General features: G+C 40.5%; 1 protein-coding gene across 4 annotated transcripts; it reads right to left on the bottom strand.

The window, feature by feature from the left end:
* Positions 1–17738: 17738 nt before the first annotated feature.
* On the bottom strand, positions 17739–19661 carry LOC112197396. 4 transcript variants are annotated; one of them, XR_005809778.1, is made up of 4 exons: positions 19114–19661; positions 18608–18949; positions 18383–18445; positions 17739–18236 (listed from the first exon to the last, which is right to left on the bottom strand). XR_005809778.1 is itself a non-coding variant. In XM_024338042.2 (2 exons), exons 1-2 carry the CDS (start codon positions 19589–19591, stop codon positions 18870–18872), a joined length of 558 nt encoding a protein of 185 aa, XP_024193810.1. In that variant the 5' UTR covers positions 19592–19661; the 3' UTR covers positions 18501–18869. The 4 variants fall into 4 exon arrangements, 1 of the variants encoding a protein (XP_024193810.1); XR_002935650.2 differs by having other exon boundaries at positions 17743–18240; XR_002935649.2 differs by having other exon boundaries at positions 17739–18445.
* Positions 19662–20146: the final 485 nt, after the last annotated feature.

Here is a 20146-nt window from a genome sequence, read left to right as displayed (position 1 = left end):
GCCAGTAGGACATTGAGTCCCTTAGATTCTCGATCAGCTTGGGCGCTCCTTGCCGGCGACTCAAGTTTACTTGCCCTTGGCAGCCTCGGCGCTTCACGTACACCAACTCGTAGAAGTGAAGCACTTCCGCCACGGTAGGCCCCTCGCACCCGGATAACCGCCAAAGGGAGTTCACGGCGAGCAACAACCGCCACATATTGGGGCAAATCTGACCCAACGCAAGGCCAAATTCGCACACCAGGATCTGGAGGTTGGGCACCAGCGGGAGTGTCACTCCTTGGCGGAATATCGCCTCATGAACGGCTGCAGATCCCGCCGGGAGAATCGACGCCTTCTCATCCGCTGTCGGCGGACGCAGCTTCACCGACCCCGGCAACCGGAACGTCTGTTTCAGTCGATTAACCGCAGCGGCTGTCATCCGCCCACCTGCCTCGTCGACGGCAGTGCCATCTGAGAGGAACCACGCCGATTCCGCATTCTGCCCCTCTACTTCTTCTTCCCCAGCGGAGCCGCTAGCAGCACTATTGCTCGCCAAACGCTCGTCGCACCTAGCTTTGCCAACAGCGGCCTCACCCGCCTTAGAACTCTCCGGACGCGAACCACGACCCATAACTACTTCCCAGGGGATGGTCTGTAGCGGCTCAACGTCTAACGCTTCTGGCAGTGAGGTTCCTGCAGGGGCAGACGGACGCAACGAATCAATAAAAATCCTATCCGCCGCGCTGAACGACACGTCAGACCCGGAATCCTCACTGCTCGAAATCTCTATAACGTTAGCCATCCCAAACCCTAAAACCCACATCAGTTAGCACAAACACAGATCTAGCCTATTCTCGCATCAGATATAGCCACAATAATCAAAAAAACAAAACCCAGAAAACTCCAGAGTACAAAACAGACTACTCAACCCAGATTCGGCTATCTAAATCCTTAACCACCAACGTTTAGCCAACCATAATCCAACCATCCCACCCAAGGAAATCCCACTCCAACCTCAGAACACACCCATTAAAACCAGCAATTATCAAAGAAAATAGCAGAAGCAAAAGGCAGAGGAGGAAAATCCAGATACCAACCTCAGTGGTGCAAACTCCAACACGGTGGTGCACAGTTACGATCGACGTCTCTTTGGGAATGGTGTACCCAAACTTCGGTAGGCTCCTTCTCCGGTCTTGGACAAACAGGGCTCACAAACGGTGACTAGGTTTTCAAAATTTTCACAAAGTGTCAAATCCCACAAAGTTCCCCCCTCTTATATTGGCCCCAACGCGTCCTCAGCCGTCCGCTCCATATCAACATCACGTACCAGCCGTACACGTGTCATCAGTCTCCACTCACTCTCCGGAGTACCCGAGGCGTTACCTCGGTTATGAAACCCACAATTAATATCATTAAAAGCTAGAAGATGGACAGGCTTAGGAGACAAGCCTACGCACGCTAACCCGCTATAGGTTCGACACGTGTTAAACAGTTGGGGTGACTTCGTAAAGAACCGCCCGGAGTCTCCGCTGAGCGAAACCCCGCCAGCGGATCTTCACTTGTCATCCTCCAAGTGACGGAGTCTCCGCTGAGCGAAACCCCGCCAGCGGATCTTCACTTGTCATCCTCCAAGTGACGGAGTCTCCGCTGAGCGAAACCCCGCCAGCGGATCTTCACTTGTCATCTCCCAAGTGACGGAGTCTCCGCTGAGCGAAACCCCGCCAGAGGATCTTCACTTGTCATCCTCCAAGTGACGGAGTCTCCGCTGAGCGAAACCCCGCCAGCGGATCTTCACTTGTCATCTCCCAAGTGACGGAGTCTCCGCTGAGCGAAACCCCGCCAGCGGATCTTCACTTGTCATCCTCCAAGTGACGGAGTCTCCGCTGAGTGAAACCCCGCCACCGGAACTTCTTTTGTCACCATCAAAGTCTCCAGTGGAACTTCTCTCGTCATTCCGTGAACGGGGCGCCCTCTGCTACACAGCACACCGCTAGCGAACCCCCTTTCTCATCTGACAAACTGCGTACTTTATTCAGCGCAATACCGCTCAATAAAATACCACCAAGCACGTCTACTTGACGCTGCTTCCCGCTACATCTAGCGGGGGGACTTCCGCCAGCGGTGGATCCCGAGGCCACGCCTCTCTGACAACGCCGCCACGCGGAGTTACAGTCAGAATGTCCCTACGGGACACGGGGACTAGTCAACAGTCTACGACAGCCCTGATCAGGTACGTTGACCCCCGTCACTTGGGTGCTAAGATTGGGCTCGCAACCCAACACCCTCTGCTCCGTGCAGCTCTCCCTCAACAAACAATAATAGCGACCATCCGGAGGTCCATCTTAGCCGGGGAGTGGGGGACTCCCTGGGGGCCTAGCAGGGGCCCACCCGAAAGGGCACAAAGTCTAGCGGGAGAAACGCTTCAAACCGCCGATCAACTCCCCAACCAAGATTGCCCTCCTTGACTGGGGATTTGGGGGACTTGTACATACATGTGCATTTGCAAGCATAATTAGCTATAATGAGCCAGACTCATGGTACCGCCAGGGGTATCAACGCCCACCATATAAGTGACTGGCGTAAAGACAGCTAGCCGGGTTACCGCCTGAGCCCCGGATCAACCCCAAAGCACCGCTGACGCGCCGCCACGCGCCGTGTCAAGTTGGCATCAGAGGCTACTTAAACTGGGAACCGAAACACATCAGTCCCACATCGAAAACAAGGAGAAGATCATCCTCTTCCTCACCTATAAAAGGTCCTCTCCTCTCTCCTCATTTATTACGCATTCAATACTTACCTACTGTTACTTTGTCAACATAAATACATTGACTAACTTAGGCATCGGAGAGTTGAAGACCGCCCAGCGCGGTCTGTGATGCCCCGGAAATTCGTAATTATTTTCCGAGGATTTTCCGGAATTAATTTTATAACTATTGGACTGTTTCGTGGCTCGTGGATGGAGCGGAAGTGTTTCGGGCGAATAATTAATTGAAGAATATGGTTTTAGGGGGGGTTGCCAAAGGTTGACTTTTTATTCGTTGGGATTCTCCGAAAACTTCCTTCACGAAAGTTGTAGAGCGCGTCGATACGAGTTCGTGGACATGTGGAACGCGAGAATCGGAGTTCGTATGAGGAAGTTATGGCTATTGGAAAAAGTTTCCATTTTAGTATATATAGGAAAAATCAGAAATATATTTTCATTTCCTCATTTCCTTTTCCGGAAGCCTTTTTTCTCTCTCTCTTCTCTCTCGTCCGCTCCCTCAGTATCGAAGAAAACCGCCTGACCCGACCCGAACCCGGCCGATCCGACCCGACTTTTCCGGCCAACTGCGGCGGTTTCCGGCCTTGAAACTTGGCCAGCAGGGTCGTCTCCTCCGTCTGGTCGTACCTCTGGTGTTCTCTTACGGCGATTCTCCGTCTCGGTGGCAGTTCAAGGCGGTGCAGACTGGAGAAATCGGACCCGACCGGAAAACACAGTTCCGACGTCGGCACGGCTTCGATTTTCTTGGGTTGAGTTCAGAACAAGCTCCCTGGTCGATTCATGGTGGTTGTTTGGATCGATTCACGTGGAAATTCGATCAACTCAGTTCGGATTACTGTTCACGGCTTGTGAGGTAGTTTTCGATCCCTTAAGCTTGTTTTCTGACTTCGAGCTAGTTATGAGAATTCACAAGCATGCTTAGATGAAGAACTTTGATGTTGGGAGTTTTGTGAAATAATGTGTTTTGGCCGGTGGCGGTGCACCACCGTCTGTGGTGGAGTTCCGGCGGTGTTCCGGCCACTTAAGGAACTGTTTTTGGTATTATATATGTTCTACTCGTTGATACGAGCGTTTCGATATATAATATGCAAATTTTGGAGTTCGTATGGAATTGTTATGATTTTTGCAATTTCATACCGATCGATTATTCTATCCGTGAGGATTTGAGCGTCCGATCGACTTGTGGTTTGGTCACATCGATCGTGGACGTATTCCAGAGACTTCGGGAGGTCTCGGATGTGGTTTTGCCTCGATTGGCGCCACTTTGGGGGATTTTAGTTCAAAACAGGGGTTTCGGACTTAAAATTGGTTATGAATCGTTACTGATTTGAGATCATTGGTGAATAGGTGCTTCTAGAAGGTGAATTGGACGAGTTGTTGGTGATAGTGTACTAGTTCGGTTCTGTATAGAAGACGCAGCGGGATTCTGAGGTGAGTAATCTCACGAAGTTCATTTCACGAACGGGAATACCCTTATTATTTTGAGAGTTATTTAGTTAACTGCAAACTATAGATGGTATTAGTGGCACTTTTGAGTAGATGATTACGTGTGTATATATGTATATTATGGGATGTATATATATACATACGTATTCATGTATTAGTAGATATATGTTTACGTGAAATATATATGTTTTGGGTGGTTTGTGGATTTATGAAAACAATATGCATGAAATGATGCTTTTTATTGTTTTGGGGTGTGGCTTTTGGAAAACAAATGATTTGTGGAAATGATTGATTTCGATTTGTTTTGAAAAGCGTTGAGATTTGAGAAAAGTGTTGAGATTTGGGTATGAAAACAATGGGCATGAATTGATGCTTTTTATTGTTTTGTGTTATGGCTTTTTCGGAAAACAATGATTATGGAAATGTTGATTTCGATTGTTTTCAAAAGCGTTGCGATTTGTGTAACATTTTGGGTCAGATGCGACTCCTTTAATGTTTTGCTCCAAGGGACATTGCGGCCCGAGGATCGAAGGTCTAAGACCTTGGGCAGAATCTCAGGTGACCACGTCTTTGGCCGGACGAGTGGTTACGTTTTTCAGTTAGAGCTCTAATCTGTCTGCCATATAGGTAATTCATGGGGTAACGGGAATTGGTTATTTACAACTCATGACATTACGTATTTTTAGGGAACAAGGTGTGAGTTGCTTCCTTATTAATGGTTTTTAAGGGGACAAGGTGTGAGTTGTTTTCCTTATTAACGTTTTGATAGAAATCAAGGTGTGAGTTGCTTTCTATGGTACGATAATGGTACATTTGATAGGAAACAAGGTGTGAGTTGTTTTCTATGTTTTACTGATAGAAATCAAGGAGTGAGTTGTTTTCTATGTTTTACTGATAGAAATCAAGGAGTGAGTTGTTTTCTATGTTTTACTGATAGAAATCAAGGAGTGAGTTGCTTTCTATGTTTTACTGATAGAAATCAAGGAGTGAGTTGCTTTCTATGTTTTACTGATAGAAATCAAGGTGTGAGTTGCTTTCTAGGGTACGCTTATGGTACAACTGATAGAATTCAAGGTGTGCGTTGTTTTCTATGTTTTATTGATAGAATTCAAGTGTGGGTTGTTTTCTATGTTTCGTTTTAAAAGGAAACAAGGTGTGAGTTGCTTTCTTTTATTTCGATTTGAAAGGAAATTAAAGTGTGAGTTATTCTCCTTTATTTCGTGTTTTAAGGAATCAAAGCGTGAGTTGTTTTCCTTATTTTTGGCGTGAGTTGTGTGTGGTTTGAGTTACTCATACGGGCTTGCAAAAGCTTACCGGGGTGTTGTGTGGCAACCCGGTGCACCATTCCAACGGTGTAGGGGTTAATCCTGCAGGTTAGGATAATCGAGGTTGAAGCAGCGAGCTAGCAGCTTTACGGTAGGAAGCTAATTTTGTGACTTTACCGTTATTTGGACTTCCGTTGTAGTGAGCTCTGAGGAGCATTACGTTTATCTTGTTGTTGACAATTTAATTCGTAGGCTTGTGTAATATATAACTCTTTGGAGCGAGTGTATATTAACTTTGAGGGTTCAGGGCATCAATAAGTGTGTAAGTTTAAGGGAAAAAGATTTCAGGTATTTTGTATTGATGACTGGACGTTCACGCATATATAATTATGGGGTTATATATATCGATTTTCATGTGTGTAAAATCAGGGGCGTGACACGGTCTCCCTCTGACGCCCATTGTATTTTACTTGACAGGTGACGGGAATCACTAACAGCAGGAGTATCGGTCCGCCCGCCGGATCAGCGTTAACTAAAGTCCAGCTACCGCTAGACTTTTAGACATTAACACTAATAAACTAGCTTGGTTTTTCTTTTTTATAAGTATTGTGAAATCTACATAAGTCATTCATATAAAGTCTGTAGATTTTTACAAATCAGTAAAAATCTGTGCTAAAAATCAGTAAAAGTCAATGGTTTTTAAAAAATCAATAAAAGTCTATGAACTTTTTATAGAATCCATGGACTTTTGAAAAAGTCTATCATTTAATTATAGTGTTTGAATTATTTATCTAATAAGAAAAAAAATATTATTATAAAATTATTTTCGTAGAGGACATCATATAATGAGCAAATTGTGATATAGAAACAACAATTTTTTTGTTTTTTCGTAGATGATATCAATCGAAAGTTATTACTTGATAACTTAGTCCGTTGTAGCATGATAAAATGAGTAACTTTCACTTTTAATTATTGGTGTACATTCTTTTTTTTTTTTGTTAATGGTTGATTATATTAGAAGATCCAAATGATCAAACCAAATACAAGAGATACAAGACCCCAGCAAAAGGCACAAAAGCCTAGAGGCACATAGGCCTAGTAAATGAGGCACATAGGCCCAGTAAATGAGGCACAAAGGCCCAGCAAACATGAAATAAAACCTACAATGGGTCTAACCCAGATACAAGACAAAAGCCCAAAGAAAAAACTAGCAAACCCTAGCAACCTATCAATCTGCCATCGAGGGACCTGCAGCCGCAAAATCCAGCCGCCAAATTAGAGCCATTTCTTGAACAGAAGCAACCATCGTAGAGCCATATCGCACCTCCTCCTCCACTGATTGGAACACACACAGGGCTCAAGAACGCCCAAGAGAAAAGTAACCGTAGAGGGCGTGATTGCCAAGGCAATCTGAACAACCTCTTTTGAGTGGATAAAAATCCGCCAACGGGCGAAAGCTTGCCTAGATGTGGTGGAGAAGTAAGTAGATCTGGAAGCCACGGTAGTCAAACCCATCCAAAGAAAGAATGACCAAAACTCAGCTAGATGAAGAAGAATCTGGCGGCTTGAGAGGAAATTTGGTTTGTGGAGATGGAGAAGGAGGAATCGTGGAATGGAGAGAAGGTGAAAGTGGTGATGAACAGAGAACTCTCCATCACTGGAAATCTCATGAGAGGAAAGAGAGGGAGCTGGTAGATGGCAAAGGGGGAAAATCTGGTCGAGCAAAAAGGTTGGGTGAAGGTGGAGAAGGAGGTAAAGGTGATGGTGGAAGTGGTGGAGGTGGTGGTGGGTGGGATGGGAGTGGTGGTATTGGACTCTCAAAATGGCAGATCTAGAGAAGATTTCTAGAGAGAATGAGGAGCCTCCTCTAGAAATACCATTTTCAGATTATTGGTGTACATTCAAAATAAACAGAAAGTGCGTGGGACCATTTGGTGAAGTGGTATTAGTGCATACTTTGTAAGTGGAAAACTATAAATGCAACTCACGAACTAGAACTAGATCATGTACATTATCAATATTATTATAAGTTGTTTATTGATATATATACTAAAAAAAATACCAAGAAGTATAGGTCAAGAAATTAGATACAAAGATAAAAAATAAAAAAAATGATCGGACGAATATTTTCTCTATTTTTAGTGCATTTCTCTCTACATTTTACTTAGTTATTCTCTTAACATTATCATTTCTAACTTAGTTTTTGTTTTTAGGTACTTTTGAGTCAAAAATGAAGGCAAGGAGGAAATGAGGCGCATAAATGATCAGAAATGGAGAAATGAAGCTTTCCTAATCATACCAGGAAAAGGAATCCCAGATGAAGTAGGAATCCTAATGCAACTAGGAGTGAGCTCGGAAAAATGGTGTTCGGAAATGAAGAAATGATAGAGTCCCAGTTGGACTAGGAAACCTGATGACACTAGGAGACCTGGTGGTGCTAGGAGATGTTGTGGCAAGAATGTTCTAGAATGCACAAGGAATTTCGACAATTGAAGAATGAGCTTTGAAATTGTCCAATTAAGAAGTCTGGCCCAAAGATTGAAGCATGTGACTTGACCCTTCTTGACGTCTTGGAGGAATCCTAAAACAATTCTAGTTGGTTTTGCCGTGCAATATGAAGAATATTCAAGAAGATTTCGGAAATCCCCAAAAGGGAGAGTTTGTAGGAATCTACATGTGCAGATCAGTCAACTTCGACAGAGTCTTGAGGACATCTCAGAATGAACTAAATTACGATCTATCTATGGTTGGAAATCTACGATGTCTAGTTTCCAGAGCTTTTTATGGTTCGTCAATATCAATTTTCTAGAAGAAGTTATGGCCGATTTAGTGAACGAAGGTCAATCTGCCCGGAAATCCGTTTTGCGTGAATAAGGAGAGTTTGAACGTGAATATCTTTTGGGACGAGTTTGGGAAGGTTTCTACTCCATATTTGATCTGATTTTGTGGATATATTGCAGCCATGATGATGTGGACCAATGAGAAAATTCAAAAGAAGTCTACATCAACACAAAGAAGGAAAGAGAATCAGAATTGAAGACGGAGAGCTAGGGTTTGACGTCTAAAGCTTCTTCTATATATACACACCTATGTTGGACGTTTTTGACATATTCCTTCACTCCATTCAGCCATCTCTCTCCCTCCATGCACGTTCATCCGTTCCGCAACTTAAAAAATCATCAAACCCTAAATCAAATACGCAATCCTCCCCTTTTCTCTCTCAAAATTTTGTCATCCTCTCTTCAAGTCAAGAAGCCGTGATCAAGCTCCATCAACATCTCCTTTCCATAGTCATCATCATCTTCCACCACCTTTGAAGCTTTCTTGCGCTCTTGAGATCTTCAAAAGTGTAACCATGTCCTCTTCTAGTTTAATTTTGGTTTTCTTTTCTTGTAATTCAAAACAGATTTTTGTTTTGTTATTCTGGATGTTTCGAATTCTTGTTAGATTAAAGTTTGGATGTTAAAGATTGATTTCCAATAACCATGAAGCATGTTTTGTTTTAGGTTTTTCAGATTATAATTTTCGATTCCAAATATGTCATGATTGTTTGTTGATTTTGTGCTTCAATCCCACCTTTTATGTGTTTATATTCTTTGGTGCGCAACTTAGAATTATAAGCATGTAATTATATCCAAATTAAGATATGCTAGCGTTCTAGGTCTTAATTGCTAAGTGAAAAATCTATAATTCCTTAGGTAAATCAACAATGAACTTTGCATGATAAGATTAGCATTCTAACTTGTTGTGTTACGTCCCGAACCTAAATTTACCGATTTACTTGGCATTTGGATGGTAAACGACAACTACTTTCACTTTTTACCTTGTTTCGGTACTTTTAGTGGCCCTAAAAGTTGACTTTTAGTTCGGGTTAAAATTTGAGAAAATTTTCTTCATGAAAGTAGTAGAGGACGTTAAACTGAGAGCGTGCATATGTGGTACGTAAAAATTGGATTTCGTATGCGAAAGTTATGGCCAAAAAGGTAGAAGTTACTGTTCATAGTAACTTTCTATATATAATTACTGTGGTAGCTTTCGAAAACCCACTCGGTAACTCTCCCTTTCTCTCTCCCCGAGCTCTCTCTCCCTCCGGTTTCTTTTTTTTTGGTTTTTTCGGCAAATCTTCCATTTCCGGCCACCTGGGGATGAGCCGCGACCACCCCTAGCTTCGTCTCCTCCTCCTGGACTCGCTAGTGGTGGTGGATCGCCGTGAATCGACCGGAAAATGCAGTTTCGACGCCGAGAAGAGTTTGACAGCAGTTTGGGTCAACGCCGGTTTCTCAGGATTCCGGCCACCTCCGTCCAATTTTCTTGATTCTCTGGAAGCGCATGAAGAGGTAGATGATGCTCCTCAAATCTCTTGCATCGATTCGTAGCATGGAGGATGAATTTGAGGTTTGAATTTCTTGATACTATTCACGTTTCTGGTATAATCTTCACCTTAATTGTTGAGGTAGTTCTAGGCATTTTCTGGCTTTGTTGTAGTTGAGAGAATTATTGGGCTAGATGAGTAGGTGGTGCTGCCTAAATTTGGTGGCCATCGATGGTGGTGGCTGGCGGCGCGTGGGCCACTGTGGGTGGCGCGTGGAGGCGTGTAGGGCAGTGTTTTAATTCCAGTTTTTAGCCCATTAAATTGTATAATTGTTGTAGAGCTTGTAGGTGAAGTTTGGTGAATTTTGGAGGAGTTTGGAATTGTTTGTGATTTTCTGAAGTGCAGAGTTTTGTGATTGAATTGTGGGAAATTCGGCCTTCGGATTTCCCTCGTTTCTGCCATGGAGTATGTAAATTGAGGGATTGGTGTTATGGGGGAGATTTGGGTTGAATCCGAGAAGTTATGGAGATGAGATTTCATTTTAGGTTCGTAAGTTTTTTATCGGATTGTCGTTTACGGAAATATAATTGTGTACAGGATGATGTCGCGAGCTACGACTAGATGAAGGAACTCGTTTGCGTGGTCGCCCAATAGCATTGTGAGTGGATTTTGATTTTAATTGATGCATGCAAATTAATTTCCGCAAATTTTGATTTTATTGATTTATCAACTTAATTATCGAGCATTTTATTTTGGTTTGGATTATTGATTGATTTATTGGTTTGAACTTTTGAATTAAGATTCATTATGCTCGATTTGAGGATTTTGATTTATGTAATAGTTACCATATTTTTATTCCGTGGAATTTCCGGAAATTTTTAGTATAATTAATTATCAATTCTTGAGATTTCAAGAGAGATTCGGAATTGGTTTTGGACTATATGATTATTATTTTGGAAATATGATTTACGTGATTTTTCGACGATTTATTTTACCAAGATGATTTCCGGATTATATATTATATTTAGTAGCCAATTTTGAGATATTCTGGAATATTTTTGGAAATGGGATTTTCCAAAGGAATTTGTGCTCTTACTAATTTCCGGGTTTGGTTATGGATTTGAGAATATTTTTGCGTGCGGGGCCACGTCATTGAAATGATTGGATTTTGTGCTCAACTACCGTCCGATTGAAATCGGACGGTTGACATGTATTTAAATTTTTCAGAGATGATACATGTCAACCGTACGATTAAAATCGGACGGTAGTTGAGCACAAAATCCCTGGTCAGCTGCTGACCAGGGGAACGGGACCCGTCGAGGTTATTAGTCTCCTCCTCACACAATCTATGTGTGGGTGGCAGTCGAGGTTAGGCGTTCCTTTACCCTACCTGTATGGTGACATCCCTTTCCCATATCCTTTTATTTGTTACTTGACTAGCAGGGCTAGTCCGATTCTTTTAGCCAGCGGGGACTGGTATGTTTTCACGAGACTTCGAGTTTTAAAGACATACGTTTTATAAATGTTGCATGCATCGAAGTTTTACGAATTTAAATTCGTGGGGAAGTAATACAATTCCTTTTCTTTTAATTTATTTATTTAGTCGTTTATTTTGTCCACTCACTCTAACATGTTTTTCAATTACTTTCCCCTGGGCCCTTCAGTTTCAAATGCCCAATTTGCAGGCGAAATTAGTTGAGGTCGGGCGTACATTGGAGTTGAGGCATAGTCAACAACATGGCTTCCGCATTTTTATCTGATTTAGGTTTTCCTCGATTACCCTTGCTGTTAGAATTGCTCTAATTACCTGAGGAAATTAATGTTATTTAAGTTGTGATTTGTGTTATGTGATTTTTGGTTGATGTTGTAATTTGAGGAGCAGGGTGGCTCCAGGAGAATAAGGATGGATGATTTAGAAGTGTAAATGTTTTTCCTACAGGTTTTGGGTAGCCTACTTTTAGGGAAAGTTCCGCCAAATTTTTGGTAGAATTTCTTCTAAGATGGGCCCCGCAGGACCACTTCGGATTTCGAGGTAAAATCCGGGGCGGACCCTGTCATGTTGTCTTTACTTAAATCAATCAAACTTTCACATGTTCTTAATGCGTTAATTGTGTTTTGTTGGGGAATTGATCACTCACTAGCTTTGCATGATTAATAGGGTTCATTATGGTGCATTCATCTAGTTAATCTAATTAAGGGAAGTAATAAGGACTTTGTATGCGTTCATCTTTGTTCTTGATTGATTTCTTTCTATGACATGTTTGATTCGAAAATTATGTTTGACAATTTGCTTAATGTGTTACTAGTGGTTAATTATATCTCTACTTCCTCCATTCATCTACTTCTACTTTGATTCAGATTTGTTTGATCACATATATAATATTTAGTAGTTAGATTTAGATACAACTTTCGAAATCCCATATCTTGTAATTTTTATAATTATATACTTTGTTTTATTTTTCTTTTATACTTTGTGAATATTACTAATTTGTTTAATGTTTTTGACAGGAAGTATATCCCAATCCCCAGCTTAGAACGATACCTTACTTACTCATACTACAATTCAATGCAGGGTTTAAATTGACACTCATTTTGAGTGTATAAAAAAACATTATAAAAAAAATTAAAAACAACCTAGTATATGACACCTCTACAAGAGTTGCATCTGCAAAGTTGATCCGCCTAAGACGAGCAACAGGGCCGAACCTGAGATTTTCATATTTAAGATGAACATTAAAAGAAAAGATGAGCCCTCTAATCATACTATGCATTCAATTTTGTTTTTCATAAGAATTTTCCAGAAATAAATTTATAAACTCAAAATCAAACAATAAATTAGCAAACAAAATGTAATATCCAAAATATCTATGTAAGAACACTTAGATGATCACATATAGGGCCTCTATTGCTAGGCCATGAAGCTTGGATCTCACAATCTAAATCACCTCGCCGAGCGGTGATCAAGATAGATAATTCAAATAATGGCACATGCATCTGGTACTCATGTATGAACATGAGTCTGCAACTTAATCACAGGTGAATAGTGATGAAGTAGAACCTGGTATGGATTTGGACTTTTCCTTCTTACTCAAGTTCTGAATGTTTGTAATCTTTCCTTGAATTCCTGCTTCCAACTCATGTCAAAAATCTTGAGATAAAAGAGATGCTTCCAAGCTTAAACATAAAAAGGCCACAGGTATATTGGCCTTGTATATTGATGATCAAACACTTGTATTTTCGCTGAATTTGCTTGACCATAATTAGTTTCCAAAACCATACTTGGCTTTAACGGTCACTGATGGTTCTCAGCTATAACCTCATTAAGCCTTAGTCAAGCTGATCTTTCCTCATGAAGCTTTAAGGCACTGCTTTGACAATTCAACCATGGCAGCTACTGGCTTCATTTCAATCCGGCCACTTGAATCTTCTTGGAGCACTTTGCTGAGACCTCTTGTGAATAAGAGCTTTGTGTTAATTACCAAAACTTTTGTGCATAGTGCACTGAGGCACTGAGCTGATTGACAATTTTATGCTTGGATGGAGCTGAATCTTCTTTCATTGTATCCATGTTGCTTGGACTTCATAATCAGAAACTACAAGCTATTTGTGGTGATCAGTCACAATAAATTAACTTGTACCTTGCTTCGAATAGACACTTCGCCAGCTCACAACATGCCCCTCTTGCAATTCTTTCAACTCTGTCTTAACTCTAGTCAGGGGCTTTGCTCTTGCAGTGATTATTGGTAATAGAAATATGATTGGAACAGAACTCTCCCCCAATTATTGTTCATCTTTAGTCTGCACAGCACTCCCATTATCTATTTCTTTTGATCGGCACTGCCATTATCATATTGTGTTAATTACTGAATCCAAGTATGCCTCCAGTTATCATTGAGCCATACTTCAAGGGGAATATGCACAACCCAATCTCTTCCATTGCCATTGTCCTAACTCATTGACTAGTCTGTCAAAAAAACAAACTATGTATATCAGACCAATGAAGCCCTTGAGCCTAAAGCTGGATTGACAGCAGTTCACCTAGTATGCTAATCGAATGGATCTTCACAAACCGTACCTGGTCCCCTTCAGAGTTCCAACAAGAATGCCATGCACTTATATTTATTCTTTCAGAGACACTGAGGTTTGAAGCCGAGACTTGATAACAATCTTTAGACCTCAAGCTTCAAACTGCGAGAGGTAATCAAAATTCCAAGATTTTTCAGGTTTGGTTTTCCTCTTTTTTCTCAGATTCTGTATATATGTTGTTTTTATAAGGCTATGGTTGAAATTTATTGGTTTTTCTAAGCTCATAATTCCTAGTGGTTAGTAACATTTCGAATTAGCACAATGGAATATAGTTGCATCAATTAATCAACATATCTGGGGTTACAATACTGGCCCTTAAGAAAGATGAGCAAGTGCCTGTAGACTCTAATTATGTTAGGAAAGAACTTTGATCTTAGTAAACGGCTTCATGAATTGATGGCAATTTTGATTTGTATATGTGTTCTCTAAAAGTCCGACTGCCAGTATGCCATTGCAGTGATCAAGTGGGTGGTTGATGAGACTGATTGTCTGCAGTTCTGCACAGTCATAGGCAAGTGGCATGAGGCTAATGCAGGAAGAGTACAATAATATACACTATTCTTTTTTTTTTTTTTTTTGAGATGAAATAATATACACTATTCATCTTCTAATAAAATAATAAATACCTGAATCTTTTCATAGGCAATTTTTTATGTTTTATTTTTAACTAAGACGATGTAGTAAAACTATCTCTACGGTGCTGGTTTTGTATGATTATGTTGCAGAATGCAGAATAACAGTACGTATTAATGTTTATTCATTCATAACTCTACATGTTACAGAACATGGAAAGATAAATCAGATGACGGTGTACGTAGTTGCTAGAAGTCCCATGTCTAGGCTTTAATCAAATCCCCACTGTTGTTTCGTCCATGTCTGCATTAGGAGCATAAAGGAGCAAGATCTATCTTGATTTTTACTGCATTAGAAGTGCTACATTGTTACTCCCATTACCATGTAGATTAGGTACAATTCAAACTTTGATGAGCACTGAATGAAGAAAAATTCAAACTTTAGCCTAGCAAGTGTGACTTCATAATTGAACATATTGGCTCTGTCTTGCACGATAAGAAATACATAGGTTAATTGAAATTGATATATACAGGGGAGTCCTAAATATGTATGGTTTGTTACTTAATACATGCACTATTTTGAGACAGGTTAGCTAGTGGTTGCACATGAGGTATTGTCAATACCGTATTGACATTGATATTAATCCCCCAACACTTGATATACGGAAAAGGAGAAGAAACGTGACATTAATCCCTAAATTGTTAAAAGGAATAAAATTGCGCTCTCTATCTTTGTCTCTCTTTTCTCTCTTTCTAAGAATATGTTCCAAACCTCTGTACACAGTACTCTCCAAATCACACTTATGTGTACTCTCCAAATCACACTTATGTGATTAAACCTTACTGTCTCCTAGCTAGCATCCACACGATTAAACAATGAACAAGAATCGGAAGATAATAGTTGCTTTTGAGAGGAAGAAATCAGCAATGAGCTTTGGCCTCCTTGAGCAACGTTGGCTGGCTTTCTGTTTCCCATTCAGTGTGCAATTCACCGGGCGGATCCACAAAGTGCATGGGAAGGGCTCAAGTCCGCCCGACAATTTTGAAGAAATTTTTTTTTTCTATATATAGTATCATCAAAATATTGTCGTCTTGATGTTGAAGCCCACTTGAAAATAATTATGGACCAGTTTTCAGTCTCCTCTTACTCCATTCCATCAGTCATCAACAATTGAGCCCTCGTTTTCTTCTTCTCTCAGGTTTCTCACTCTCGTAGTCTCGTTTCTATAGGCTATAGGTCACCGCTTATTCTCTTCCAAATACTCTTGCCTCTCGGCTTCCGTTGATGTCAATATAACACGATACTTCTTATATTTGTACATAGTTGTATCGAAAAAAAATTTGGCCTTCGCCCAAAAAAAGACACTTGAATATATAACCCACCCCATTTTCAAATCCTAAATCCACCACCGGTGTGCATTTGCTTTTGGTTTTTCAGTTACTTCATAATTGTAGACACAAGGATGAAGGATTGAACAATCGCAGAAACATGATGATAAGAACAGTGAATTGGTCCCACCGTCTCCGGAGAAAATTGATAATCAGGTAAGGAAGTGGTTTTCCACACATCTTGTATGCTGTCCTCATTGATCTTGCTTTCTGGTTCTTTATTTTTATGTTATTTTTTTATTTTTTACTCTATTACTTATCATGTTGCAGGCTATTGAGATACAATTTCTGTTTGCAGGGAGGAAAGAAGTATAGAAACATCAGAAGAGTGCCACTGGGAAAGGGTGCAGATTCTTCCCAGCTCTGAATAAGCTAGCTACAAGCAAAAGTGTTTGTTGTTCCCCTTAGTTGTGCGTCTTGTGCCGACATTGATTTCCTCAGTACTCAGGTGCCAATTTATCGAAACATATCATACGTGTGCCAATCCTTTGATTCCTTTCTACTGATTACTGAAGAATTTTCATCCTCAGAAACAATTCCATAGATGACAGCAATTTATATTTCTACAGTGTACTTCAAAAGGGCCAGCCGCATTTCTTTATATTAAAGTGATTAACAGGGGTGATTAACTGAGATCCAAAACGGATCGTTAATAAGTATATTGTTCCCTTTTCCTTGTTTCAGTAACTTTAGTAAATCTATTTCCATGATGTTGGTGTCATTGTATGCTGAACGTTCAGAATAGCAGTGTTTATCAAGGTCCATTACTGTATTCAACCCAAAACCCGTTTAGTGAAGTAGAAATTGGAAAGAAAACCAGCGCTCATTTGATAGGGTCACAAGAACCGATTCTTCCTCTGAAAATTTAGGATTAGCTGGAAGGATTGACCTCCCTAAACCTAAATACCAATACATTAATATCTAGTATCTCATTTCTGCATGTATATTCATATTTAATTTTTTTTAGTTTTTGTTTTTATTTGCAATTAATTTAGTGTAGTTCACAATTCATACTTTCCAACAAAATTTTACCTTTCGACTACAAGTCGAGCATTGCCAAGGCTTTGATGCATTGCGGATATTTTAATTTATTTTTTCATTTTTCATTGTATGCTTTTGAGTTTTGCTAACATTAATTACCTCAGTTATATCCAACATTTAATCCCTCAGTAGAGCACACACTACCTATGTACGAAATCATGAGTTCGAGTCACCATGAGAGTAGAAGTAAAATCCTTTGATCCTCTTTAATTTATAAGAGAAAAAAAATCCCTGATAAATTTCTAGCATGATTTATCATACTTGACAATAATAGCATCAATTACATCAGTTAGATCCAATATCTAATCTCTGAGGTACGATAAATTTCTAATTTCTCATATTTGAGAATGATACGTACTCTTCCATAATTATATATCAAATTCCTGGTTCATGTTTGCGTCAATCATATTGAAGACATTGCGTGAACATTCAACTACAGCCGGTTGAATGTGGAATGAATGAAAGACTTCTTGTCATAAATGTTGGAAGATAGTTATGTTCAACTGGAATTCCTGGTTCATGTTTGCATCAATCATATTGAAAACATTGCGTGAACATTCAAAATCAGCTGGTTGGATGGAATGAATAAAACTGTATGAAACAGTGTCATCTAAGTTAGAAGACAGAATAACGTTCAACTGGTTTATGCTTAGGTTTGGTGACGGCAAATCGTTTGACCAAGAAGAGTAGATGACCAGCCAATGATTTAGGAAAGCTGGCTCAACTAGAATTAACACATTCAGTTGCCGTACTTGATTCTTTGCAAGATTCTTTGCACACAGAAGCAGAACAACTTTGAATTTTCCTTTCACACTTCAATACCTATCAAAAACCAGTGACTTTTCCTTTCACATTATTTAGCAACTAGGCATTGATTAAGTCCATATCACAAGAAATAAAATGAGAGGCAATTCTCTCCCTCTTATCCTATTAAGTTTCTCAATACTTACAACACTATCAAGCATTAATTACAACTTGAAATCATTCAAGTTTACTCTATTTCCGATGACCTGCGTTCTCAGTCTACTGGTTACAATTCACTATGTAAACTATCAGATGCAATCATGCATTCTAAGATCATCGTCTTAGTGCTCTCAGCGGGAATGCATCCGTAACTAGTCAATTCCATATAACTAAACCACAAGAAACCATACCAATTAATCAAATTTCAAGACCAGAGAAAACTAAAACGTAAAGTTCCGAATCAAATTTCATGGTCAGATAGGAATCCAGTTGTCGCCCTCTTTTCAGTTGCATCTGGAATTCCAGCTGAATGATTAGTCAGCAGATTAAGCATATAATTAAGCATCACAGAGTCATTTCATCCAACCTCGGGCATTGTTAAGCATCACAAACTGTCAGCATGGCCGGTCCATCCAACCTTTCTATCTATCCATACCATGGATCAACACAATCAGTCAGGCCGGTACAGTTAAAAAGCATCACAGAACCAGAACTATCATAATAGGATCAGGATCATAATTGTCAGCATCGCAAAAACACACAATGTGGACTAAGTTAGGTTAGTTACCTCAGCAAATGCAGAGGACAGCAAGTACTTGGTGAAGCTCCAAAGGAGGCTCTCACCTCACCACTGCATAAAAACCAACAGCTAAGGTTGGAATTCATAGGCATTAAAACATTGTCCAGAAAATAAAACGAAGGGTACGCTTATTCATTAATCGAATCATAAACAATGCTGTAGCTTGAGAACAATTAAGACAAGTGTGACTCAGATATCTGTTTGATCTCAAACCTGAAATAATCTTCCCCCATCTTCCTCAAAAGTAGATCCATCATCAACAGGTTCTCGGAGCCAATCTCCAGCTAACGAATTGCAGGAACAATTCTGTTCCTGATAACGAAGCCATTCTGGAATAAACCATACAGCACAAGCTGCTGCATAGGAAGGTCCACCCACCCACACCTATTGATGTTTCATCTCCACCCGAGAATGTTGGTCCATTTTAAAATTTTGCTTAGGCATTAAAGCATAAAATCCTAATCTATATCATCAGCTAGTTGCACAATCTAACAGTGCACGCCACAGCCTGTGCCCAGTATTTCAGCCTCGCCTTCACATCCTCTGGATGGTCACCTGGACAAGCAAACATTCACCACAGGTCACATATTTGAACACCTCAATCTATCGAAATTAATAAAAACCGAATCAAACTAACATGATTAAGACATGCAACAAAAGACAGAAGAAAAATCTGTAACATTCAGGAACAAAATGGAGAGAAAACCCAGAAAACTAACCAGGACTGGAGATCTTCCAATTGGCAATCGGACTGGACACAGAAGAGCAGGAATCCAGTGCAGCAGGAGAGCTCTCCGGCGACTTATCCATAAACTTCTGGCTCATAGAGTAACAAAGCTCAAGAGCAGGCAAGGTGTTACAGAGCTCGGGAATTTCTTCATAGCTGAACCCGAATCCCAGATCCAAGCACCCTTTGAGCTCATCGAGATCCTCATCCGTCAAGCTCTTGGTCCTCGACAGATCGTCCTCATCGGCCGAATCAACATACCCTTCAAGCAAAACCTGGTTCTTCTTCTTCTTCTTCCTGCTGCCGCTCGACGATGAGCTCCTTAGCTTGGGCAATTCTCCTTCCTCCCGCTCCACTTGTCGGTTGAACGCAGAAGAAGAAAAGATTGATTCCAATGACTCATTTGCTTCCTCTTCTTTTGGGTTTTCTTGGATTGAAGAAGAAACCCAAGAATCGATATAGGCTGCCATTTCTCTCTCTCTCTCTCTCTCTAAGCTTTTGTTTCTCTCTCTAGAACTTTCCCGTGAAGGTGCATTGTGAGAGAGCCTGGCATTCTGCTTTTAAAGCTGTAGTCTGCAGATCCAAACAAAACCTAAATCATTTTCCTCTTCTTATTTTCTCTTTTATTTTATTTTCTATTTGCTATATCATCATCATGTATGGGTGCATGCATGCATGCATGCATACATGACATGATACATGACTCCATGGTTGTGTGAGTTGGACAGGACAGCTGTGCTATGCTGACAGGACAGAAATTGGTAGTGGACACGTGGTGGTCGTCTAAACACAAAATGTGGGATAAGACGAAAGGGTGGCCCACATTGATTGCTGCCGATGTTGCGGATGTTTTCTTTTACGAGTAATAAACCGGATTGGATCGACCTCCAAAGCCTCTGAATTTTTGTTTGGTTGTTCATGCCTGGGTAGACGCCAAGGAAAACCTTATCGACCAAGGAGTACAATTTTGTTGTTGTTGTTTTTTTTTTTTCGTCGGATAATGTCGGTAATTTCTGTTTTACATG

This window comes from Rosa chinensis, chromosome 4 (assembly GCF_002994745.2).
Source record: "Rosa chinensis cultivar Old Blush chromosome 4, RchiOBHm-V2, whole genome shotgun sequence".
In the NCBI taxonomy this organism is placed as follows: Eukaryota; Viridiplantae; Streptophyta; class Magnoliopsida; order Rosales; family Rosaceae; genus Rosa; species Rosa chinensis.
This window is presented reverse-complemented; position numbering and strand designations above follow the sequence as displayed.

What these genes read in the sequence shown, in the direction of transcription:
- LOC112197396 (XM_024338042.2), bottom strand. Translation starts at nt 19,591, where the DNA reads ATGGCAGCCTATATCGATTCTTGGGTTTCTTCTTCAATCCAAGAAAAC. An exon ending in TTGGAAGATCTCCAGTCCTG is followed by an intron (nt 18,950 to 19,113) that starts GTTAGTTTTCTG and finishes TTGCTTGTCCAG; the next exon opens with GTGACCATCCAGAGGATGTG.